Source organism: Caretta caretta, chromosome 18 (genome assembly GCF_965140235.1).
Source record: "Caretta caretta isolate rCarCar2 chromosome 18, rCarCar1.hap1, whole genome shotgun sequence".
Taxonomy (NCBI): Eukaryota; Metazoa; Chordata; order Testudines; family Cheloniidae; genus Caretta; species Caretta caretta.
In genome coordinates, this window is record NC_134223.1 from 15659011 (window position 1) to 15685301 (window position 26291).

At 46.9% G+C, this 26291-nt stretch overlaps 1 protein-coding gene across 1 annotated transcript; it reads right to left on the minus strand.

The window, feature by feature from the left end:
• Positions 1–722: 722 nt before the first annotated feature.
• Positions 723–14224, minus strand: TNFRSF18 (TNF receptor superfamily member 18). The gene is made up of 6 exons (XM_048825158.2): positions 13934–14224; positions 10948–11091; positions 6966–7053; positions 6372–6469; positions 5183–5308; positions 723–3570 (listed from the first exon to the last, which is right to left on the minus strand). The coding sequence occupies exons 1-6, from the start codon at positions 14097–14099 to the stop codon at positions 3428–3430; spliced, it is 765 nt and encodes a 254-aa protein (XP_048681115.2). The 5' UTR covers positions 14100–14224; the 3' UTR covers positions 723–3427.
• Positions 14225–26291: the final 12067 nt, after the last annotated feature.

Here is a 26291-nt window from a genome sequence, read left to right on the forward strand (position 1 = left end):
CTGGCTGGAGCTGGATAGAGTGTGTGCAGGTTCTGTGCAAGCTTCCCCGCATGACCGCTCTGGTACTGCTGTTTCCCCGCGCCACTCACCGGTTGTCCAGGAACGGGACCCAGCACACACAGAAGATGACGGTGACGAGCACTAAGACCCAGTGCCAGCCTCAGCAGAGGAGAGGGACAGAGGGAGCTTCTTCCCTTCCTGACAGCTAAGCAAAGATCAGGAGAAATCGGAAGTCGGACGGTCTGAGAGTGGGGTGGGGAGGGGGCAATGCCACGGCTGGCACGGGTTCCTGTGGTAACCGGATTTTTAGTGTCCGGTCACCAGTGTTAACCGGATCCCTGGCGGTGTGTTCCTGCAGAGCGGTGCTGCCTGAGCTCCTGCCAAGCCGCAGGGGGCTGCTTTGCCTTTCCTGCTGGCAGGAACTCTCCAGCAGGGCTGCATGAGCAAGCTTGCTCACCGTTACCCGGCCCTGGCTGTGCCCCCGCCTGACCAGTAAGAGTAAACATAAGAGGGCCTAAGGCTATAGCCTCTTTAGCCTAATGGTGAATCTGGCCCTGGACACAGGAGTGGAATAGCAGGGGGTGTGCAAGGGTAGAAGCCAGGTGTATATGGAAGAGCTGTGTGGAGAAAACTTATTCAGTCCTATCAAGAGCACGGAGATAAATCCACCAAAAGAAGAGAATTTAAAAACGAACAGAAAACAGCCACCAAAAACCCCACAATTGTTCTGAATCTTGGCTCAATTCAGATCAGCTCCATTGATTTATTAGTCAGAGCTAATGTTTATTTTGCCTTTACAAAAGGTCACAAGAAGATTTTTTTTTTTTAAAAACATACATAATAAACAAAACGGCTGTCTAAAGGAAAGGCAATGCACAGAATGACAGCTTCCAAACACTCACACCTGGGGCAGCAGCAACAGCCTTTGCTTAGCTGGCAAGTTGGAACAAGGAGGACATTCACTTTAACAGTAGCAAGGGTAGTGATAGCTCAAAGCCATGAAGTGCACCAGAATATAAACTCTTTGACAAAGGCAAAGTCACCCTTTGGGGTCCGTTCCCTCTGGCTCCTCCCACTCACCTCACCTCCCACCCCAGCTGTGGGTCTGTACATTCCACAGCTGGAGCAGAACAAAACCCCGTTCTCGTCCTCGTTTTTATAATTTTGCTGATGTGATTTAGCCGCACCCATGAGCGTCATGGTAAATGTTGGAGAATTAATGAGGAACTGGTCAAATTTCACAAGGTGGTGGGTGGAGGGTGCAAGGGTAAATAGTGCTTTTCCTGAGTAAGAATGATACTTCAAAAGGCATTAGAGAAACATCAAATGCTTTACAAACACCAGTTATGTCACACAATGCCTCTACTACAGATATGGAAACCAAGACACAAACAGGTTAAGTGACTTGCCCAAGGCTAGATACCAAGCCAGTGGCAGCATTAGGAGTCCAGACTTCTCATCCTGTGCTATAACTCACAATCATTCCCATCTGATTTCACTCTTACAGTTACTGCACCAAATCACAACATTCGGTAGTTCACACAAAAGGAAGCAAGCAAAATAATGTTAGAACAATAAATCCCCATAGAACTCTGCTTTGGCAGTATGAAGGTGACACACTGAAATTATGGAAACGTGTCAGTGTGAGGAATCCAATGATCCGCCCAAATGATTACAGAATGTGTGATCAGGAATTGTAGAGACGTACAGAATTGCTTTCAAAATATGAGATTCCTCTGTTGAGCAGGCCTTATCAATGGGACTGCATCACATTCTTTTTACATATCTGTACAGCTAAGGATAACACAGTTTATTATCATTTAACAGAAAAATGCAAATTTCTATTCACCATGCATTAATATTTCCAGTGCTTGCCTTAACTTATAGGCCTAACTTCATTATCTTGCCAAAAATCAGAGGAGGAAATTGACGTCCTGGTTTGAGGTAGGTGGTATTTGCATTTTCTTTGTATGAACTCTGACTCAAAACCTCATCCTGGCTCAGGGAGCTTTTAGTCATCAAGAGATTTGTCTCCAAAGTTATCGGTCTTTCCTGGAAGGGGGCAGGGGGAGGAGGGCAGGGCTAGGAAACTACATAGCACTCGGATGGTGTCAAAGAAAGACACTGAGTCTTAGCCAAAAGATCACATCCTTTGCTGATGCAAAGTAGCTCCGGTGAAGGAGATTGACCACAAAGATGAGGATTTGGCCTTTAAAATTAAGGCAGAAGGGATTCATTCTACCAGTGGTGGTACTCTATGAAAATCTGGGGTTCAAGTTTAACATAATTCAAAACTTCTGGGGCTGGATCCGCAGCTGGCGTACATCAGCGTAGCCCCACTGAAATTGCTGGTCTCGTCCATTGCACTTCTCCGGTCTATACCAGCCGAGGAGCTAGATCTTGGCGGCACAGTTTTCCCTTGGCCCTGCCCAAAAGTGCAAGTCCTGGCCTTTGTTTTGTTTAGAAGCTGGGTGAGAATTATTTACAAAGCAGATTCTTTGTGGTTTGTAAATAGGCCTCAGGTTGGGTTTTTGATTGTATTTTTAATTGACTTTTCCTGAAACAAAAATGGCTCCCATGGCAAAAAACAAATGTTCCCTGAGGTGTCATGGAACCCAAAACACCCCCATGTTCTCCTATCGCTAAGCCAAGGCTCTTGCTCTGCTGCAAGAATCTCTGCAAACAAACACAAGGGCCTTTGATTGTCTCCAGAGCAGGGCCCACAGACATGTTAAGTGACGTAGCCTCAGACTGGAAACTATACAGGGACAAGAGCTGTGCACTGAGATTTGCGCCATCAGCAAAAGCATCAAGGAAATCCTGTTTCCACCCGAGAGCAAAACGTTTCACAGATTCAGAGAGAGCTCCCCTTTTCACCTACCAATGGAAGGCAATACGGGGCGAGTGGAATACAATATGGTTGACTGCAGTATTGCGGACTAAAAATGCTCCTTTAGCCACACTTTGCCCCCCTCACTCCCTTCATATATGTCCTACAGACACATGTGCCACCTTGGTAAAACACCTGATGAAAACTTCAGTTAAGTTCCCCAGGGACATACTCACATGGCCAGGAGAGAGGCAACTGTAGGGCCTCATGGAGAGACCCTGACACACCACGGAAATGCAACACAGTAAGCGAGGGTCATGAGCAGAGGATGCCCAGGGGAAAATCAGAGCCGGATATTCTAGTCCCGGACTGAGTTCAGGAGGACTTGGGCTCAGAAAAGGAGGAACATAGAGCTGGGATTCTGGCTGCACTAAATGTCAGCTTGAGTTAGTGGTTCCTCAATTTCTAACACAAAATCTGTTACAAAAGCCCACTTCTTGCTGCTATGTTTAAAATTGCCCCTTTGTCCCTCTCTGCTCTACGTTTGACAAGCCCAGCTCTGCTCCTCTGGCAGCAACTCTCACTCCATCTGCAACTTCAGTGTGGCCCCACACTAGGGCAATAAGAGAGTTTTCCTTCAGCGATTTTGCCTCCATGTTCTTCCTCTGGGAACTGGCAGCTGTAAGTATCTTCGACCAGGCGGCACGTCGGTGGCAGCAGAATGCTGGGATGGTCAGGCTCTGTAGGGAGCACCCCCAGGGAAGGAGCAGACATTAGGGTTGCGGTTGTAAGGAATGGGAAGCAGCATTTCACGGGTGTCTGACAGGTGCACCACGTTCAGCGATGAATGAGCCTACTCTTGCTGTCCACCCGGAGATGTTAAGGTATCGTATCGCCTCAGAACTTGGAATGAGTCCAGGTGAGGCCCGCAAAGATCTCAAGTGCTGCAACCCACATGGAAAATCTATACTATGCGCTATACACCTCAACACAATGGCTAGTACCTCCTGTTTTGGAATGTCTGCCGGAAAGTAGGATGCTTAGGGGACCCCCATGATAGGCCCTCAGCCAGGGATTGCCTCATTTCTGCCCTCAAGTGGATGGATCATGAGCCTTGAAAGGACACGATTGGATCGTTGTCCATAATACTGGGACAGATTCTGACTGACACTAAGAGTGTGTCTACACTGCAGAAAAACCCTTCATGGAAGTGAGTCTAAGAATCTGGGCAAAATATAGCAGGGTGTATGTTCGGGCTCTGACTTGCTCCCCCAAACACCAGGTTTCAGAGCCCAGGGTCCAGCCCAAGCCCAAACTCCACACTGTTATGGTTAGACCCGCAGAGTGACTCCCATGAGCCCGAGTCAGTTGACCTGGGCTCTGAGACTCACTGCAAGAGGGCTTTTTTCGCAGTGTAGACACTTAAGGCCCCTTTGTATTGCTCAGACTGGGTAAGGGGGCCTTGGACTGTGTGTGAATGTATTTACCTCCACTTAAGAGCCCCATTGCACTGCTACGGCACTATCTAGTGCCTTCATGCAAACGAAAATCTGACCCTCGGTGTTGGGTGGGGTCTGTTATAGGTTAAGCCCAAATCCATCTCAAGATTCTGAACTACATTATACTTTTAGAAGAGCGGGCAGTATAATCTTTGCTTGTTCATTCCTCGCACAGTCACACACCCTGCAGGCCACAAATACTTGTGCACACAGCATAAACGCACAAAACCAGCCCCTCTCCCTGCTGGTTGCTGCTGTGTAAGCAAACCAGGAAACAATGCCTATGCATCCAGAGTGTCTGCTTCAGGACACACATCACATCTATATTTACCTGGTCCCCATGCAGCTCTCCGCCCTAAGCATATTTACCTTTGCAATATCCCTCTGAGGAAGGGATGGGGAGATAAATGCACAGACAGGTTTAGGGCATGTCTACACTACACTCAGAGGTGTGATTTTCAGCTCAGGTTGGCTACTCACGCTAGCTTTAATCTAGCCAGCATAGCTGAAAATAGCAACGAAGACTCGACAGCATGAGCTAGCAATGTGAGTACATAGCCACTGTTCCAAGTGGGTTTGCACAGCCTGCGCTGAAGGGTTTGCACACCTCTTGACAGCTTTTTTAAGCCTTGCTAGCTAGATTAAGGATCCCGTGAGTGTGCCAACCTAAGTTGCAATCACACCTCTGATTGCAGTGTAGACATAAACTGAAGTGGTTTACCCAAGGTCACATAAGAAGTCAATGGTGGAGCAGGGAACTGACCCAGATCTACCAAGTCCACAGGGTCTTAGCCACTGACCCATGCCTTCTTCCCTTCAGCTACCATGAAATAGTCCATACAGATGCACTGACCTTCAATGATGTGGAGTTTCTCTTTCTTCAGCGTCCATAAGCAAAGGTGCAGGAAGAAAGTCATCAGGATGAGAATGAATACACCCAGTGCAGTCAATATCGCCAGGATGGTGGTGTACTTGGAATCTGATGAGCAGGGGGGGGATGAAATGAAATACATGGCCATGGATCACATGACCCACAGCCCAGCCCTGTGCTACAGGGAAGCCAATGCTTCCAAGGAAATGAGGGAGCAGTGTGTTAATCTATGTCTGAGTCAGACGGGGAACTAGGAAAGGGATAACCATAGTACGGGTTATTAATCACAAAGGTCAGAACTGGCCTGGGATCATGTGTGCAGGAGATCATTGTTTGTGGGTAGCATGCATGATCTCTACATTGCTTAAACACGAGCGTCCTCCTCTCTCTGTGTTGTAATGAGGACCTAGTATGTCTCTGGCACTATCTTTTCATCCATTTACTTTTGGCTTCAATGGAGTGTCACAGGGTGCAAGTCAAACCCAGCCTAGGGTTTCCCTGAAGGAACACAACACACAGTGGACCAAATGTTTACCCTTCCTGCAGCTCCAGTGACCTGGCCCAGTAGAAATTAAGATATCTGCATACAAAGGGCCTAGTGCTGCTGAGGCCCCTCAACTCCAATGATCTCTGAGAGCTGAGGGCATTCAGGACCCCATCAGAGATGCTTGGTACCTGTCAGGATGGGGCTCAATATTTTTCCCCATTAGTAACTTGAGTTTCCGGGGTCTGCTGCTAATTGACATCTGGGTGAGTGGGACCGACAACTGGCACATGGTGGGGGAGTCAGAGACAGACAGAAATTTGAATGTGGGTGATGAACTGCTAAGTTGTGTCTCTTGAGAGCGCCCTATTAAAGAGCAGCAGATGCCGGATGGAAAACTCTGATAAGCTGTTTGCTAAGGAACAGTTCTATTACCACCCCTACATTTCTCCTCCTGACCCTTTGATGGTTATTATTGTTAGCAATGTTTCATGATGTTTAAATCTGGGCTTCTCAGCAATTCATGCTGCTTCATAAATACCACAGGGAACTCAAGGGTTATTTCTTCCATGCCAAGCAACCATGATGGCACAAACCCAGGATCGGGCCTTTGTCTGGGGATCATGATCTTAAATGCCTTGAGGAAAGGAAGAGTCTGAAGTAAATGATCTGCCATCCAGGATGTACCTTGCTGCTGAACTGGGGTCACAGCTCTGAAAATGCCACATTCCACATTATGGGTATGATTTCCTGGCCTGATTGTTCGTAATCCAGAACTCTCACAGCTAAGAAAAAGGCAAAGCATTGTTAAGAACGTCTCTCTCTGTTTCTGTCCCCGGCTTCCGCCTTCTCTCCCACTCCACCTGTCTCTCTTTCCTGTATTTTTTATTTCTTTAGAGCACAACTGGCCAAATTATGGCTACTCTGGCTGGATACACTGGACCAGTTCTGCTGAGAAGCTTGTTAAGATTCAATCCCACCCAGACCCAGTTTCAAACTGTATCCATGCTTGGGTCAATTTGTGGCTTTGACCTGAAAGTAGGTGAAAAATGTGGGGTTTTTTTGATTTCCCCAAGTTTCACTTTAAGATTGGTTGGGTACAAAACCAAAGAAAAGATTTATGTGATATCCTGCCAAGCAAAAACACCTGTAATAGTAACCCAGCAGACTCTTGGATAATTAATTACTGTGGCTTTAATTTTTTTAAAAAATTTAAAATTAACCACTTGAGGTGTGTATCATGAGTATTGCCAAAGAAGAGATCTATCCATAAATACGTACTTAGTCCAAGGCCTACAACAGCTGTTCAGAGTGTCAGAATAGGTTCCATTTTTACAGGGTTCACAGGTGAATTTGAAGTGATCAGTGCCTAGGAGAGAAAAGAAAGGGGATTACTTCTGGGAGGCAGCATTGCTGCATAGGAAGACAAGTATGGTCCATCTTCAAACATTTCAGAGTAAATATGGAGAATGGAGAGGAGCGCTAATAACTGATGATATCAAGAAAGAGAGGGGTTTAATGCCTATTTGTTTCAGTCTTCACTAAAAAGGTTATTGGAGATCAGATACTCAGCACAATTAATATTAACAACAAAGGAGAAGGAATGTAAGTCAAAATAGGGAAGAACCAGTAGAATATTTACATAAGTTAGATGTATTCAAGTTGGCAGGACCTGATGAAATTTTTTCTAGGTTATTTAAAGAACTAGCTGAAGCAGTCTCAGAATCATTAGCCATTATCTTTGAGAAGTCATGGAGGACAGGTGAGGTCCCAGAAGACTGGAAAAGGGCAAACACAGTGCCTGTCTTTAAAAAGGGGAACAAAGAGGACCTGGGAAATTATAGGTTGGTCATCCTAACTTCAATACCTTGAAAAACAACAAGGAGTCCAGTGGCACCTTAAAGACTAACAGATTTATTTGGGCATAAGCTTTCGTGGGTAAAAAATGCATGGATCTGAAGAAGTGGTTCTTTACCCACTAAAGCTTATGCCCAAATAAATCTGTTAGTCTTTAAGGTGTCACCGGACTCCTTGTTGTTTTTGTGGATACAGGCTAACATGGCTACCCCCGATACTTAATATCTGGAAAGACACTGGAACAAATTAATAAACAATCAATCTGCAAGTACCTGGAGGACAGTATGGTTAGAAGAAATTGCCAGCATAGATTTGTCAAGAACAAATCATGCCAAATCAATTTAATTTTCTTCTTTGACAGGGTTACTGGGCTAGTGGACAGGTGGGAAGCAATAGACATACTGTACCTTAATTTTAGTAAGGCTTTTGACACAGACCCACATAACATTCTCATAAGCAAACTTGGGAAGTGTGGTCTAGATGAAATGACTATAAGGTTGGTGCACAATTGGTTGAAAGACTGTACTCAAAGAGTAGTTATCAATGGTTCACTGCTAAATTGGAAGGGAGTCCTACAGAGATCAATCCTACGTCTAGTACTATTCAATATTTTCATTAATGGCTCAGATAATAGAGTGGATAGCATGCTTATAAGATATGCAGATGACACCAAACTTGGAGAGGTTGCGAGTACTTTGAAGGACAGGATTAGAATTCAAAATGACTTTGACAAATTGGAGAATTGATCTGAAATCAACAAGATTAAATTCAATAAAGACAAGGGCAAAGTACTTCACTTAGGAAGGAAAAATCAAATGCACAAATACAAAATGGGCAATAACTGGCTACGTGTTAGCTCTGCAAAAAAGGATCTGGGGATTATAAGGGTCACAAACTGAATATGAGTCAACAACGTGATGCAACTGTGAGAAAGGCCAATATTCTGGAGTGTATTAAGGGGAGTGTGGTATGTAAGACACAGGAGGAAATTGTCCACATTAGGAAAGATGTGGACAAATTGGAAAGAGTCCAGAGGAGAGCAACAGACATGAGAAAAGGTTTAGAAAACCTGATCTATGAGGAAAGGTTAACAAAACGGCATATTTAGTCTTGAGAAAAGAGGACGGGGGGGAGAGGGTCTTCCAATATGTTAAGGGCTGTTATAAAGAGGATGGTGAACTATTGTTCTCCATGTCAATTGAAGTAATGGGCTTAATATGCAGCAAGGGAGATTTAGGTTAGATGGTAGGGAAAACTTTCTAACTCTAAAAAAAGAAAAGGAGTACTTGTAGCACCTTAGAGACTAACCAATTTATTTGAGCATGAGCTTTCGTGAGCTACAGCTCACTTCATCAGATGTATACCGTGGAAACTGCAGCAGACTTTATATATACACAGAGAATATGAAACAATACCTCCTCCCACCCCACTGTCCTGCTGGTAATAGCTTATCTAAAGTGATCATCAGGTGATAAGCTATTACCAGCAGGACAGTGGGGTGGGAGGAGGTATTGTTTCATATTCTCTGTGTATATATAAAGTCTGCTGCAGTTTCCACGGTAAACATCTGATGAAGTGAGCTGTAGCTCACGAAAGCTCATGCTCAAATAAATTGGTTAGTCTCTAAGGTGCTACAAGTACTCCTTTTCTTTTTGCGAATACAGACTAACACGGCTGTTACTCTGAAACCTTTCTAACTCTAAGGGTAGTTAAGCGCTGGACTAGGCTTCCAAGGGTGCTTGTGGAATCCCCATCACTGGAGATTTGTAATAATTGGTTGGACAAACACCTGTCAGGGATGGTCTAGGTTTACTTAGTCCTACCACAGTGCAGGGGGCTGGACTTGATGACCTCTCAGGTTTCTTCCAGCTCTGCATTTCTACGACTTGGGGGAATGGGATGAATGTAAGAAAGGAGCACTTTAAGATGGACATTAGGAGAAACCCCTGAGGAGGGAGATCCATTAGATTGTAGACTAGTCCCCTAAGACGAGGTAGTGGGAGCGCTATTGTTTGGCATGTTGTAGAGAGAAAATGAAATAACACTTCATTTCGGGTCAAATGTAATGTTTCGTTTCCATCATTTCAAAATGTTCCATTCCAATTTTGACCTTCCCTCCCACCCCTTTTTTAGTCTAAATGTTTAGACTTAAGAAATCAATGCATATCTTACACTTGACTTTAATGGGATTTGAATCAGCCCCCTCCTAAAATCCACCTGTTTGTTTGGGCCCCATCGCTATAATTTCTGAGCACATCTTGCATATTTACAGAGCCATCAGGTCAACCCACCCTGCGAGATAGGGAAGTATCATTATCTTTCTTTTATCCATAAAAAATAAGGCAGTGAGAGATTAAATGTTTTTCCCGCCAAGGTCTCCCGAGAACAGGACCGGCTCCAGGCACCAGCGTTCCAAGCAGGTGCTTAGGGCGGCCGTCAGAAAGGGGCGGAAGAGTTGCCGCAGTGGCGGCAATTCGGCGGCAGCTTATCCGTTCCGCCATCCACGGCGGCAATTCGGTGGCGACAGGTTTTTTCACAGCTTGGGGCGGCGAAAACGGTAGAGCCAGCTGGCCCTGCCCAAGAAGCCTGCATGTCGCTGAGCTGGGACTCGAGTCCACATCTTCTAGGTCTCAGGCCAATGCCTCAACCACAACACCGCCCTATCTCCCCATTGTTAAACTATGATTGGCTGCTAAATTAAAACCTGCTATTCCACCTTTTTTTCATCTATTCTGGTTTTTTAGTTCCCTTTTCATTTCCCTTCTTTGCATACTCGCTGTTATGCGCCAGAGCTGTGCAAAATATTAGCAATTAGATTTGAAACCTGGTACTTCATGAAATTGGATCCATGTAATGACCCCTCCCCTCCAACCCTATGCATTTGGTTGGTTTACAATCAGAAAGAGGACTCTTTTGGAGTGAAATCCGGCCAAATTTTCACTCTGTCCATCCATCATTTTTATATTACGCTCCTCAGTGTAATTGCTGAACACACAAAGATGATCTTATTATAGAGTAAAATACTAGAGACGAGTTTTTGCAGTGAAATGTGAAGAATTTTGACATTTTGCCTGTTTGGCTGCAAAAAACACATCTTTTGAGGTAAAATTTTCACAACTCCCCTCCCGCCCTGCCATCACCATCATTTTAGAACTGCAAAGTAGCCCAGAAAGAGCTAGCAAATAATTTTTTTCTTTTTTTTTTTCCAGGATCTGAACTGTTTCCTTCATGGACTTCAGCCACTTCGAAGCTGATGGTTGGCTTGCTGAACCATCTCCTCCTTACCACCGGGCAGCTTCCAGAATGCACCCGTGTAGAGGACGTATGTACAATGTCTGCTGACTGACGCCCCTCCCCACCTTCATGGAGCTCAACTTGACAGACTCATTTGCATTCCTATAGTTACCTGATTTGTTCAGCTCCGTCCCCGCCTTGCACTGAGGGAGTGGCCTGCAGGTCGTACATGGAAGATTACTACACTGGTACCCAGGACTACACTTACAGGTCGGTTTCAGGATGTCAGGGCATGGATCCGAAAGGCCGAGTGTCACTAGGAAAGCAAAGAGTTAGACTTGGTATAACAGAGACCAGAAACTGGCTCTTGTTATTTAACCATGGGCATTACTGGGTGATGCTGGAGAACCTCCTTCTAGGCAGGAGGGTGCCTCTGGGAAGGATATATAGACATGGGGCCAAACACTCTCTCAGTTACGCGGGTGGAAATCCAGAAGGACTCTGTTTCAGTCAGTGGGGTGGCACTGAGGTAAACTGTGGAGAATCTGACCCACTGTGACTCCTCCAGCACACTGGGATTCCTAGAGCCAAGTATGTTGTTAGGGTAGGTGAACCCTGGGGCCAAAGGTAACCCCCAGAAGTCCTTGGCTGTCCCCACCTTTAATGGAAAATGCAGCCAGAGAGTCCCAGCATGCAATGCATCATATTACAAATGCAGGCAGTTGCAGTCCACTGGTACTTACTGCAAATTTGAGGCCTCAGTACTGTGAGGTGATGGGTGCTGCATGACCAAAGGGAACACCGCACAGGAACGGGCTCTGCGTTCAGCCCTTGGGCTTCCAGTCTGTTGGCGAAGCCTGTGTCAGAGGGCTGCCCACAGGATTCCAGACCACCAGTGCCATAGTTCTCATTCCCTGCCCCTCCCTGGCATTCAGACATTTGCTTCCAAAATAAATTCACACAGAGTCAAACCAGAGAGCCAACCCCCTCTGCCTTCCAAATTGGGAGAAGCTCAGCTCCAAATCTAGATCTGAACTCCACAACTCGTTCCCATCTCTAATTTTTGACACCCTTTAAAACAAAATGGAACAGAAAAATGAATGATGAGAGACTCCAGAGGTCATCAAAATGAAAGACTGATCACATAAGCTAGGGCCAGGGCTTGTCACACCAGGCCCAAGGGCGCTATTTAGAGGAAAGAGAATTGCATGTTTGCCCAGCAGTTGGGTAACATCAAGGGCGAAACAGGAAAAGTACAGATTAGTGCAACAGGACGTCAAACAAAAAGGTGTGTGGCAGCGGTCAGGCATCAGCGATTTCCTGAGCTGATGCTGGAATGTACAGGAGGATTCACCTGATACTCCTCAATTCACCTGTCACTCATTGGCCCCTTTTATTTTTTCCATTCTTGGATGGTTTGGAGCAAAACTAATGGAATTACTTCAGCATGTAAAGAAAATGAGCTGCAGGAACAAAGAGAGATTAGAATACTTTGTTCTGTACATAAAAAGCCTGTGAATTACGGGCTACTAATGAACCACTCCTGACCACCCTCAATTTGCAGCCAACTCAAGTCACTCAGCACCTTGTAGGATAAAGGCCCTGGGGTGGGCTGAGCTGCCATTGGCTGGCCTGAGGTTACCCACCTCTTTCGTCTGAATTTTACTTTTGGTGAACGAGGCTGGATTGGCAAACTGCCCTGGGGACCTGAAACCCTCCATGCACAGAACAGGGGCAGCATGGACAGCAACTGCAAAGCAATCTCCCCACACACTGCCCCACCAGAGTGTCTCAGCGCTGCCCTGGGGCTGACGGGGAATTTAGTCTCCATGGCCCACTCATTTTGTGACCTCTCTGCTGAGACAGCCAGCTCAAAGGTGTGACTGGCTGCGGTGGATGTGTGAGACTGGGAAAGTGTGCTGAGACTCAGTGACTCACTTAAAGGCTAGGGTGGGGTGGGACAGGGGTACTTCACTGTGTGTGAGCATCACACCTTTACACTTGTCCGGAATCTGACCTCACAGTCACATAATGTAACAAAACCCTTATCTAGGCAGCAAAATTGCCTGCGAGAAAAATGGAACACCACAGCTGATAATGTTGCCATTTCTGTATGAGAACAGCATTTGCTGTTACACCATCCAGGGTAAAATTTACAATGGCTTCCAACCCTTGTGCTTCCAAGCATCAGTTGATCAGCAGTTGTGTGTATTGTGCAATTAACTGCTCTGAAGCATACAACATTGGCCACTGTTATAGACATGATACCAGACCAGAAGAACCTTAGATGTGGTGTGGCAATTTATAGATATTAAAGATAGAAGGGACCATTGAGATCACCTGGTCTGACCTTTATAAGACAGGCCATAGAACCTCACCCAGTAATTCCTGCATCAAGCCCATAACTTCTGAGTGAGCTGCAGCATATCTTTTAGAAAGACATCCCATCTTGACTTCAAGACTACAAGTGATGGAGATTCCACTACATCCCAATTTCATTCTTCCATGAACATCCTAAGACCTGTATACAGTTTGGAATGACCCTGAGCCTCTGGGCCTGGGTCCCTATTACCTTGCACCTTTGGTTGTCATTTAGGCCTGTGCAAAGCATTATGATTTAGTGGCATTTGACACCCACTTTGCAAAGGTGTGAATAGCAACACCAGGGGCAAGGCTGGGGGAGAATCCAGCTCTCCAACTTTTGGTCCCACAAATTAGAGCATTTCTAGCTCAAATGCAGAGGATGCAGCTACCCTGCTGGCTGAGAGATCTGGCAGCAAATCCTAATGAGAGCTGGGCGTGGCCAGCATGCTCGAAACAAACCACCCCTCAGCTTTGGGATGGTCCTGATCCAAAGCCAGATCCAAATTTTGCAGCCTGCTCTTTCCTATCCCTGCAAAGAGACAACCCAAATCCAGAGAGCCCCACACTGGCAACCTTTGGGTGCCAGCAGGTTCAAAAACAAGAACACAAATCTAGTCTGAATTTTGCAGCTCAGGCCCCTCTCTGATAACAAGAAGGGGGAAGCCCCTGCTTCTTCTTTCCTTTGCACACACTGCTGCTCCTGTCACACTGAAATTTGCCTTCCCTATGTTTATTGATTCTGTGGTCAACATGCAATGTGGACAAGACAGAGGAACCTTCCCTCACCCCCTTACCTGAGCTGCACGTGATGCAGTTTGTAATACCCTCCTTGGTCACCACTTTGAATTCATCATTGGAGCACTCGGTCGCCAGAGCCAGCTCCACCCGCAGCCACAGGTCCATCAACAAAACTAAGCAGATCCCCTGCCTGGGGAGACAGAGTCTTCTTTGCTTGGCCATATCTCAAGCTGCTCTCCCTGTGAGTTGCTACAGCTCAGGTACCTTGGCTGGGCTTATTTCAGCTCTGCCCCTGCCAAGCGCCTCCTGTCTCTCTGATGCTTTCTGAACTGGCAGAGCACTTTTTTTAATGTATGGCTACCGCCTACATGTGGTTTTCTTCCTCTACGCACAGTTTCTGTTTCGAAGGGGAGGGGGCAGGGAGAAAATTGACGCATCATCAAAGCTTTGTATTTTGACACAGTACAAACTAGCTGGAATTGCTACTAAGGACAGGGTTAAGGGGCCACTCACAAAGGACAGCAGTAAGGATGGAGCATCCTGGAAGCAGCAGGAGGACATTTTCAAAGGGGCTTGTCTACACTTGCAAGTTAACTTGGATTAAAGAAGGGTTTGAATGTTCAGCTATTCCAGAATCCCTCCTTGTGTAGATAACCCTGGGGAGTCCAGGTTTTCAACCTCCATTGCATTCAGTGGTTGATGTTTTGTGGATCATTCAGACCAGTAAGAGGTTCTGTCACCACCTGCCTGGTAACTTTTGGTGCCTTAGTGCTGTATTGCTGTGCTATGTATGACTCAGAGCCTTGATCCCAGTAGCTAGCCTACAAGCCTAAAGGTCTCACCCTAGCTTCCAGCAGCCCAGTTACTCCTTGCATGGTGACCTCAAAAGCCCTTCCAGTCCTGAGTCTCCCCAAATCCGTTTTCCGGAGTTCTTCACTACCAGACACTGGGATTTTACTCCTCTGGTTTGTCACCCCCGAAGGAGTGAAATCTGCTCCCCAGTTATCTGTTCACTTTGGGACACACACACCATGCAGCACAACAGAGACTTGTCTGGGCTAAAATTATACCAAAGGTTTATTTTAATAGAAAAACCACCGATCCAAAGAGGAACAAGTCAGGCGAAGCAAGCACATCCAAGTTACACAGAAAAGCAATGTAAAGACACAACCTCAAGTTTTACAATTATAGATTAGATAAAAATGCCTCTTCTAGTGCAAATTACCTATTGCATTTGCTCAGTTTCCCAGCGTGTCCCTTAGCCCTAAGTGGGGATCCAGTCTTCACAGACAGCTCCCCACCTTCAAGACGGTCCCTCGGTTCTAGATACCCTTCACGTCAAACCCCTTTCCTTTTAACTGGGTTTGCAGATTTTTCTGAAAGAAAGAAAGAAAGAAAGAAAGAAAGAAAGAAAGAAAGAAAGAAAGAAAGAAAGAGGGAGAAGTTCCCCCCGTTCTTAGTTTTCCAAGACTGGGATTTTCTGTTCAGTTTCAAGTTTTTTCAGTGTTTTCCCAATAATTGGAATGGTCCTTCACTTGTCTTTTTCTAGGTTGTACAATGCTAGGTGCTTGGAACGAGTCTTCTCTAGCTGGGGAGGCAGGCTGACCACCTTCCTGCCTTGCTGACCATCTCCCTGTTGTGAGGTGGAGCTGCAGGTTGCAGCACGAATTATGAGCACAGTTTTATCCCTACACAAATACATCAATTCACAACCTCAGTCTGTCTACGCATCTCAAAGGACCATCACATTCAGAATATTACGTCCTTTCCTAAAAGGCCTTACTTGACATTGTTTTATATATAATATTGTATTCAACCAGTTGGTTCAATTGTTTACTCTCTGGGGTGCAGACCCCCTGTTCTCCTCTTGGGGTGTCTGGACCCTGACCATCACACCAGGTTAGCAGGGAGGAGGCAACATATCAGGACAGATGGGCCCATTGGTCTGATCTAGGGTGAGGGATGATACTGGGCTAGACGGACTCCTAGGTCTGATCTGGCCCATCATATTTTGTGTTCCATCATTTAATTCCAGGAGAGCTTGATGTGTCTCTGAACCACAACATGGATTTCTCTTGGGGAAGGTAACACAAACTTTGGGCTCTCCCTCCCCTGTCCATCTCCACAAGGGAATCACTCATATGTGAATCCTTCTGTGTTATCCAGAGAGAGAATTTCCAGCTGCTCAGAGTCAGACACTTTCTGTGGCAACAGAGTCCTCCCTGGGGCCCCAGGGCAGTTTGGGGCCAGCGTTCTCTGGGCCCGGGCTGTCACCACTGCCCCATCTTCAGGCAGTGGCTAATCAGTAGATCCCACCGGTCTGTGGACCAGGCTCCCTGAGTCTGTGAAGTTCTATATTCATAGACTAAAGAGGGATGGAGGATGTATTGAATCACTCATTTGACTAACATGCTTTTAGACTAGTCAAGTAGCTCTAACTTGGGAATCTATTTATTTATTGCAAAGAGACACAGGCTACAAATCCCCACGTTTGATAAATAAATGTAAATGAATTGAGTAAAGTTATACCAAAACATTCTCGTTGTAGGAATTCCCTTCTGTTTCACACAATCTCTAATTCATTATCGTACCTGCTTCTAAGCTCACATAAAAGCCTTCAGAGACTTTCTAACCATTGCATTCCTAATCATTGCAGACCAAGCTCAATAATACAGCATTTCTGATTCAGTTTGTGCTTAGCGTTACAGCCGTCTCCGAACTCTGGACTAGAAAAGTCTTAAATTACTGTCCACTTCCTTAACCACCACAGGCCAGGTCCTGAGCTGGTGCAAATCAGCGTAGCTCCAGTGAACTCGAGGAAGTTGAGTCCATTTACAATTGCTGAGGATCTGGCCCCAAAGTGGTAATTTTCAACCCAGCAGCTGCTCAGGGAAGTGTCTGTGAGATGCTCTCTCGCTCTCTCTCTTTAAAAGTGCTGCACTATATGCTATATGGAGTGCTCCAGAGAAGCACGAAACAACCTTTTCTGTTTCAAAGGTGGTGGAAGTTACCAGGGGGACAGCCAATTTAGACTTGATTCTGACCAGCAGGGAGGAAATTGGTTGTGAATCTGAAGGTGGAAGGCAATTTGGGGGTAAGTGATTATAAAAGCTATTCAATTCTAGTTCATTCTAAGGAAAGGAGTGAGAACAGCAGAATACGGACAATGGTCTTCAAAAAAGCAGATTTTAGCTAACAGACTACTGGCAGGTAAGGGCCCATGGGAAGAAAATCTAAGGGAAAAAGGAGTTCAGGAGAGCTGGCAGTTTCTCAAAGAGATAATATTAAAGACTTAACTACAAACTATCCCATTACAAAGCGAAGCACAGGAAGAATAGTAAGAACCCAATATGGCTCCAACAGGAGCTCTTTAAGGACCTGAATATCAAAAAGGAATTTTAAAAAAAGTGGAAACATAGAGAAATTGCAAAGGAGAAATGCAAAAGAACAGCACAAGCATGTAGGAACAAAATCAGAAAGGCTAAGTCACAAAATGAGTTATACCTAGTAAGGGACATAAAAGACAATAAGAAGAGGTTCTTTAGGGCCAAGAGAAAGAAGAAGGAAAGTGTAGGCACTCTATTTAGCAGGAAAGGAGAACTAATAGCTGATAACATCAAGCAGGCTGAAGTGTTTCATGACTATTTTGCTTCAATCCTCACTAAAAAGGTGAATGGTGCCCAGATACTCAACACAATTAATATTAACAAAGGGGGAGGAACACAAGACAAAATAGGGAAAGAACAGGTTAAAGGCTATTGAGATTAGTCAGACATATTTACGTCAGCAGGGCCTGGTGAAATTCATCTTAAGGTATTTAAGGAACTAGCTGAAGCAATCTCAGAACTATTAGCAATTATCTTCAAGGAATCCTGGAGGCATGGGTGAGGATTACAGAACAAACATAGTACTTATCTTTAAAAGGGGAACAAAGAGGCCCCAGGGGATTATAGACCAGTCAGCCTAACTTTGATATCTGGAAAGATACTGGAATAAATTATTAAACAATCCATTTGTAAGCACCAGAAGATAATAGGGTTATAAGGAATAGCTAGCATGGGTCTGTCAAGAACAAATCATGCCAAACCAACCTAATTTCCATCTTTGACAGGGTTACTGGCCTAGTGGATAGATGGGAAGCAATGGACATGATGTATCTTGATTTTAGTAAGGCTTTTGACACAGTCCCACATAACATTCTCACAAACGAACTTGGGAAGTGTGGTCTAGATGAAATGACTATAAGGTTGGTGCACAATTGGTTGAAAGACCGTACTCAAAGACTAGTTATCAATGGTTCTCTGTCAAACTGGGAGGGTATAATGTTACAGGATTGCAAGTACTTTGGAGGACAGGATTAAAATTCAAAATGACCGTGACCAATTAGAGAATTGGGCTGAAATCAAGAAGGTTAAATTCAATAAAGACATGGGCAAAGTATGTCACTTAGGAAGGAAAGATCAAATGCATCACTAAAAAATGGGGAATAACTGTCTAGACCGTAGCACTGCTGAAAAGGATCTGAGGGTTATAATGGATCACAGACTGAATATGAGTCAACAATTGCATGCAGCTGGGAAAAAGGCTAGTATCATTCTGGGGTGTATTAACAGGTGGTCATATGTAAGACATGGGATCTCATTGTCCCATTCTACTCAGCACTAGTGAGGCCTCAGCTGGAGTACAGTGTCCAATTTTCGGTGCCACACCTTCGGAAAGATGTGGATAAATTGGAGAGAGTCCACAGAAGAACAACACAGATGATAAAAGGCTTAGGAAACCTGACCTATGAGGAAAGGTTAAAAAACTGGGCACGGTTAGTCTTGAGAAAAGGGTGAGGGAGCAACTCAGGATGGTGATCAATTGTTCCCCATGTCCACTGAAGGTAGGACAAGAAGCAATGGGCTGCAGTAATCTGCAGCAAGGAAGATTTAGATTAGATATGAGGAAAAGCTTTCCAACCCTCAGGGTAGTTAAACTCTGGCATCAGCTTCCAAGGGAGATTGAAGAACCCCCATCATTGGAAGTTTTTAAGAACAGGCTGAACAAACACCTGTTAGGGATGGTCTAGGTTTATTAGGTCCTGCCTTAGCACAGGGACTGGACTTGATGACTTCTTGAGGTCCTTTCCAGCCCTCCATTTCTATGATTCTATGTTCTACTCAGATGGTGATGGACACGGCATGAAAACATAGATACAATGGAACAAAGTGTCTCCCTAGGATACTTATAGAGCCCCGTTATCTCAGCACCTCAGTGTCTTTCCTGTATTTATCCTTACAACCCCACTGTGAGGTAGGGAAGTGCTAATATCCCCATTTTACAGATGGGGAGCTGAGGTCCAGAGAGACTAAGGAAAAGAGAGACTTGCTCAGAATTTCGCAGAAAGTCTGTGGCAGAGCAGGGAATTGAACCTGGGTCTAGCCTCAACCACTGGCCCATCCATCCTCTGCTAAGAGCATTAAACTTAGCTGTCTCTTGCAGAACCACAGCTTTGCAGCACCAGCACAGGGAAGTCATGCAGAATGTGACGGCTAACCACCAGCCCACACAGTTTCGATTCCAAATGTTATCGGGAAGCATAAGCATGCGCTGCTTTTGTCATCTGCTTCCTTTCTCTCCCCCTGCCTTTCTCTTCCCATTACAGCTTCTTTCTTGTGCTTGAGGGTCCTCTGCCTTGCACTTTGTGTGGTCACGTTATAGGTGCAAACTGCGGGCAAGGTGGCTTTAAAATGCTTTCTCCAGACAAGGGAGAGGAGAATTCTGAGGCAGTTTTTCCGTGGGTGACCACACCAGTTTCCAACAGTGACCACACCAGCGTCAGGGCCCACAGTGGGAGTTTGGTGCTAGCGAACGGTGCCAGGTTGACAGCCCTCGAGACTGACGTAGTCTTCACTAGAGAGCAGACAAACCACAGGTAACATGGGGCAAATGCATGGCTTAATACACCCCAGTGTGCTCTCCCCATCTTCTGTGGGGGGGGGGGGTCATCACTGATAGAGGCAATCTTTTGCCTCTCTGCTGTCACTACAGAGAGGGAGTAAGCTGGGCCATTGCCCTACGTGAACAACATCATTTATTATTCCTATGAGCACCAGAGCACCTAGTAGCCGCAGGACCCCATTGTGCTCAGCGCTGCATGAACACAGAACAGAAACAGTCCCTGCTCTAGGGAGCCTACAATCTAAACAATATTCAGGGAAGTCCAATGGCCTGTCATACAGACTAGTGGTCCCTTCTGGCCCTATAATCGATGAATCTATGAGTCTAGATGGGAGGCTGGAGTGTAGCTGGCTTGCTCAGCTGCCCTGGGTGTAGGGGAGAGAGTGGGGATTTCCTTTGTCCCCTATTACATCAAACAGAGTCAGCCACAATGCTTGCGCTACATGAGTGTAAGGACAGCTAGAGCCGAGTCGGGCACTCCACTCCCACAGCGGGCACGGGGCATTGGGTGTGCGGCCAAAACCTCTCCATGGCATCTCTAGGATGCCGCGGCTGGGGGCAGCGGGTCTGTCCATGTCTGCCGCCCTGCAAGATCCCTTCAGCGAAGGCCCGGGGACACCACAGCCAGGAGCTGTGTAAGCATCGCCGCTTCCCTGCTCCCTCAGGGGTCTCCACAGAACCCTGCCCAAACTCCTCGCCCACTGTACGTGGCGCTCACTCTGGAGAGGGTTGAGGAGGGGGAGTCTCCTCTTGGGTTGTTCCAATGTCCTGGTCAGGAGCATCGTGGGGATCAGAGCAGGGCACTGACGGGCTCAGTAAGTGCTGCTCCAGAAGAAGGCATGTTGACTCCCGGGCCTCACGTCAGTACTCCCCCCCTCCACTCTTTCCTTGGGATGGGCTACATAACCCATTATGTAGCTCTGCGTCCGTGGCAGAGAAGCACCCACCTGCTCTAACAACGCGCGCCGGGCCGGGTGCTCCCAAACAAACCCTCCCCAGTCGATGCCACGTCGGCACTGGGAGCAGCCGCCCCGTCACCTCTTTGACTCGGCTCTGTGGCTGTGGGGTGTGGGAGGGAGCAGGGGCCGACCCCTGGCAGAGGCCCTGCCTTCCCCTTCCCTTGCAGCATGAGCTGGGTCTCAGCCTGCGTCCCTGGGCTTCCTCTTTGCCCGCCGCTCAGAAGGCGTCTAAGCTGCCACAAGGAGTCCTTTTCTTTTTGCGGATACAGGCTAACACGGCTGCTACTCTGAAACCAGAAAGTAAAATGTTTACATGCAAACCAGATGCCCTCATCCATCTCTGCAGTGCGGCGCCTCTGGGAAGTGAAACGGAGAGCAGCAGCCCTCAAGAGGCGGCCTGTGGGCTGGGGGTGAGTTCAAAGCAACAAGCCACGTCACCGGCAGCACTGTGGGCTGATGTCAGAGATGGGCTCCACGCTGGGGAGTCACGTGTGGGTGGGTGGGTGCCTGGGGAAAAGCCACAGCGCGGAGAGACCCTTTCCTAGAGCCGGGACGAGTGGCTTTGTTGCCAACCCCCCAGCCCTGCCGCTGTGGCTTTGCTCTGCATCCCCACAGCACTCTGCCCACGCAGACACGCTGCTTAACAGGCCCTAGAGGAGCTCTGACTGCTGAGCCAAGGGGAAGTCCACTGGAGTTGCAAGGGCTCGACACCTCTCAGCAGCAGACCCTGGAAGCCACCACAACAAGGCCACTATCCTTCTGGACTAAACGGGACTCCCTCCAAAGCGGCTTTATAATCTGCCGGAGGGGCAGCAAGCTAGGACAGATGCTCTCGTGGCTAAGCCACAGAACTAGGAGTCAGGAGACACGGGCTCTATTCCAAGTTCTGACACTTAGGCAAGGCACTGTATCGCTCTGTGCCTCAGTTTCCCCATGTGTATAAAGGGGGATGATAATAATAATTCTAGCCAGTCTCCAGGAGAACCCAAACAGACAGGAGCTAGGGAGGGGTTAAAGGTTTCCAGTTAAATTAGGACAGACCAGGACTTTCACTCAAAACTCAAACCAAAGATGGACCCTTGAACCATGTCTAGTTTGCCCGTTTCTTACAGGATCCGTAACCACTCTTCTTCCCTGAGGCGTGAGCAGCACCCTGTCTCCTTCTTCTCCTCAGTGCACTAAGGATTCTTCATCCCCAAGCTGAGCATGCAGGACATGGAACAGACCCATGAGTGTTGGAGCTGTGTTTTCCTGCTAGCCCTAGAACTACCAGCTCAGGCTGTGACCTGACCCGGCAGAACAGCAATGGACTTGCAAAAGCAGGCTAGTACTGAACGCTAGAGATGGGAGACAGCTAGGCTAGGCCCAGCAATGATACTGCTGCAGCGCATGCTGGCTAATGACTGGAGTTGGCCCCAAGCCCCAGCGTTGAAGAGGTGCTTGCTTCTGGGGTTACCGTTGCTGGGGTTACCGTTCAGCCCAGTACTGGGGTGTTGCTGGGGTTACCGTTCAGCCCAGTATAGGTGCATAGATTTTAAAGTCCAAAGAAGCCAGTCCAGCGGCTCTCAGCCATCGACGTACCAATCCCACGTCACCACAGAAACAAGCCTCAGGACTACTTCTCCCATCTAACAAGTCAAGTTCGGTCTGTGGAGGCTGGCCCATGAATCTAACCTCTCACTGCAGCGCACCCTAGAATCTTAATGTCATACACAGAGCCACTGAGGGACCTGACGGGTCTGAGGAGAAAAGGTCTCACATGAGAGAGGTGAGAAAGATGGCAAGTAGCTACGTGTGATGCCCTGGGTGTGGCAGACCTACCCCAAGGTTGTGTTAATCCCTGGGCTTTATGGCCTCTTACATTCAACATGGAAGTTTACCTGTTGTATTATCAATTCATGGTATCTCTCATAATGCAGTAAACCAGAACCACCTTCGTGCCTGCCACACAGGTTCACAACATACACAACATCTGCAGAGGTCAGTGGGAATTATGGGTCTGAGCCAAAGCCCAGGGAAATCAACAGGAGTCTTTCCTCTGACTCCAAGAGGCTTTGGATCATGGCCCACGTACACAAAGGGTTTGCAAGACTGGGCCCTAATGCTGCGAACACGGAGAGGATTTCGCAGTGTTGTACACTGACAGCTTCCTAAAGAAAAACATGGTCCTCTCTTTCCATGTTGCAAACACACGTTATGCAGGGTTGCCAACTCGCCATTTTATCCCATGTCTCATGATACTTGGCATGTTTTTAACGCCTCGGCTCCAGTCACCATGTGCTTACATGAGAATTGCAGCTTTCAGTCAAACAAAGGAGGGAGTGTTCTAGCCCTCCAGGCAGATATTAAATAAAAAGAACCCCAAATGTGTCATTTTAAAAAAAAAAACCCTCATGATTTTTGCACACTTGAGGTTGGCAACCCTGCATTTACATCAAATGCAGACCAAACCCATTGACCGAATCTCTCTCTCTCACACTCATATATACACTTAACACTGGGGAACTTTAGCTCATCCAGATTTTGCAGCTCCTGCGCGTCTCCAAATTTCTTGCTCCTAATTAGCACTTATAGAAGCCGGCAGCCCCCCTGTGAGAAAGCGCAGCCCCAAGGGGCACACACAAACAGCGTGCCATTGTGCCAGGAAAGCAGAGACAGCACTCCCAGCAGAAAGAAACTCTTGGAATGATGCCGCGTAACTCTGAACCTGCGAGTGGAGCACAGATGGGCGGGAATAACAGGCAGCTCCTGGGTGAACTGGGCTGAAGAGTGGAGCGTGGCTGAGCGCTGCTGATGCCAGAGGAGAAAGAGATGTGGAAGGCAGAGCAGGGGATGCATAGAGGAGAGGAAGAAGAGGAGAGAGCAGTGGGAGTTGCAGTCTAGGTCTGAGCCAGGAAACAGAGACTGGGCGGGTGTGGGAAAGGGCATTGAGGGGAGAAAGCTCCTGCAATGCCCAAAGGAAGGGCTGAGCTGGGGAGTGGAGCACAGGGGAAAATGGGAAAGTTGGGCTGCTCAGGTGGTGCTTCAGGGCAGAGGGGAGACTTGGCAGTGACAATACCTGTGGGACAAGTATGAGATGGAGAGCAGCAGCTAGAGGGTCACAGGTGTTGCTGAACAGGTGCAATCGGACCCTGCAATTAACTATTTCCCTGCTGCACGCCATTATTGTCAACTTCGTTTCCTTCTAATTTAGTCTCTTCGTCATCGTGGCAGGTTTTGCTTCAAGTGACGCACTCATGCACCGATACCCTCCGAGAATGGAGCACTTACAAGAAAAGACCAATGAAAACAGCAGTATCTCTGGGCTTAAACCACAATAATCAGCAGTGACCTTTTAATGCTGGTATCTGGGTGTGAGATCAATGGGGCTTTTTTCAAAGTGTTCTGATTGATCTCAGAACTAATGTCATTTCACACTTCAGCATCCTGCTTTGGCCTCTTGCCTCGCTCACGCCAGCCTGGGACAGCTGACAGTGTCACCGCGTGCCAGCGAGGCTGCTTCTGACCCCGCATGGTGCTGCCAAGCGCCCTCAAATCCCATTAACCCCCAAAGTGCCATTGTCAGACAGTACCGTGTGTTCATCACTACCTAGGCTGGACTGTCAGGAGTAATATGCTGATACATTTGGCAGCAGTCAAGGGGTTAAATAGGCCCTCATAATTAGCCATTGCATGCTAAGGATCTTCAAAATAAAATCTAGCCTTCCTTCATCAAGAAATTATAAAGCAACAACAAGGAAGAGAGGAATACCTGGGTTCGAATGGTGGCTCTGCTGGTCTCCTTTCAGTAAGCCATGTCGGACCATTTTCAAAGGCAGGAGACTCGCATCAGGCACCGTGGCCTGATTTTCAGAGGCACTTGAACACTTGCCGTTCCCAGAGACTTCTCCTTTGCCAACAATTGCCAGACTAAGCCAAAGAAAGCAATAGGAGCTGAGTTCTTAAAAAGATGCCTATGGGATTTGAATGCCCAGCTCCTATTAAAATGAATGGGTGTCATGCACCCAAATCCCCTAATCGGCTCTCAGAGTAACAGCCGTGTTAGTCTGTATTCGCAAAAAGAAAAGGAGGACTTGTGGCACCTTAGAGACTAACCAATTTATTTGAGCATGAGCTTTCAACCAGGGCTTCTAATGGAACCTTAACTGCAGCGCCATGAGCATGGTCTATTGTGCTGGTTCAGTCACTATACCATGCTCATGGCTCTGTTGCTAACGCACCTGGCTCTCTGTTTCTACCTCTCTGTCCTGTTTGATGTTGTTTTGCCCTGACAGGCAGTGGCCAGAGGGCTCCCCATCTCCTGGAAATGAAGCCCTCTGGCCACTGCATGTCAGTAACTCCAGGGATGATGTGGTTCCTTCCATTTCTTTTCATGCAGAACGGGGGGGGTGATGTAATCCCCATGGGTACCCACTCACAGGACAGATTATCCTTTTGAAGTCTTCCCCCAGCCCACGCAATTCTCCGAGGGTGATATCCTTCCCAGCCATCCTTGCTCATGCTTCTTATAGCCGCATATCTACAGGCTCAAGAAGTGGGGCTGACCTATGGTTGAAACAATGCATTGGGCTGTGTGGTTGGAAATGCACTATAGAAGAACACACATTATTAGGGCATGTTCTCCATCCTCCCTCAGAGCGGTGCTGGGACCTGTGACGTGCTCCTAGCATTGGGATGGATGTGGTACAGAATCCAAGATAAAATAGTTAGCTTAAATAAACAGATTGGGCGAGTAGTCTTTGGTGCAGTGGACAGCTTTCCTATCTCTTTCTCTCGCTCTTCTCTCTTATTCATTTGCATTCACATCACCAGACGCAGACTTCACAGAAATCTTCTCACCTGGGGTCATCAGAACTGCTGAGGTGTTGAAATATTTTTGTGTGTACCGGAAATAAGCTTCAGCATAATTAGTTCCTGCAAATTGCACATCTTACACCTGGTGTGGTTACACAAAGTAACGCTAGGCTAGAAATGAATACAAAGTGTGACCATCATGGTAAAAATTGTGATGATGATGATGACGACTAATGATAACACAAGAGAGAAGCATCTGTTCAAACTTGCTGGATGTGGAGATGTGTTCTGATTGCTGACAGTGTACGATCAAAGAAGCAGCCTCGGTACATTTCCTAGAGGTAGTCAAGGGGTGTGTTAAATCACAAGTGAGCTCAGAAATGCTGTGCTTCACCACTCTCCTAGTGAAGTAGTCATAGAATCATAGAATATCAGGGTTGGAAGGGACCTCAGGAGGTCATCTAGTCCAACCCCCTGCTCAAAAGCAGGACCCATCCCCAATTAAATCATCCCAGCCAGGGCTTTGTCAAGCCTGACCTTAAAAACTTCTAAGGAAGGAGATTCCACTATTAGTGTTTCCTAATATCCAAGCTCCTCCACTGCAACTTGAGACCATTGCTCCTTGTTCTGTCATCTGCCACCACTGAGAACAGCTGAGCTCCATCCTCTTTGGAACCCCCTTCAGGTAGTTGAAGGTTGCTATCAAATCCCCCCTCAC

What these genes read in the sequence shown, in the direction of transcription:
- TNFRSF18 (XM_048825158.2), bottom strand. Translation starts at nt 14,099, where the DNA reads ATGGCCAAGCAAAGAAGACTCTGTCTCCCCAGGCAGGGGATCTGCTTA. An exon ending in GACGGAGCTGAACAAATCAG is followed by an intron (nt 7,054 to 10,947) that starts GTAACTATAGGA and finishes TTTCTCTCCTAG; the next exon opens with GCACTGATCACTTCAAATTC. An exon ending in TGTTGTAGGCCTTGGACTAA is followed by an intron (nt 6,470 to 6,965) that starts GTACGTATTTAT and finishes CCTTTTTCTTAG; the next exon opens with CTGTGAGAGTTCTGGATTAC.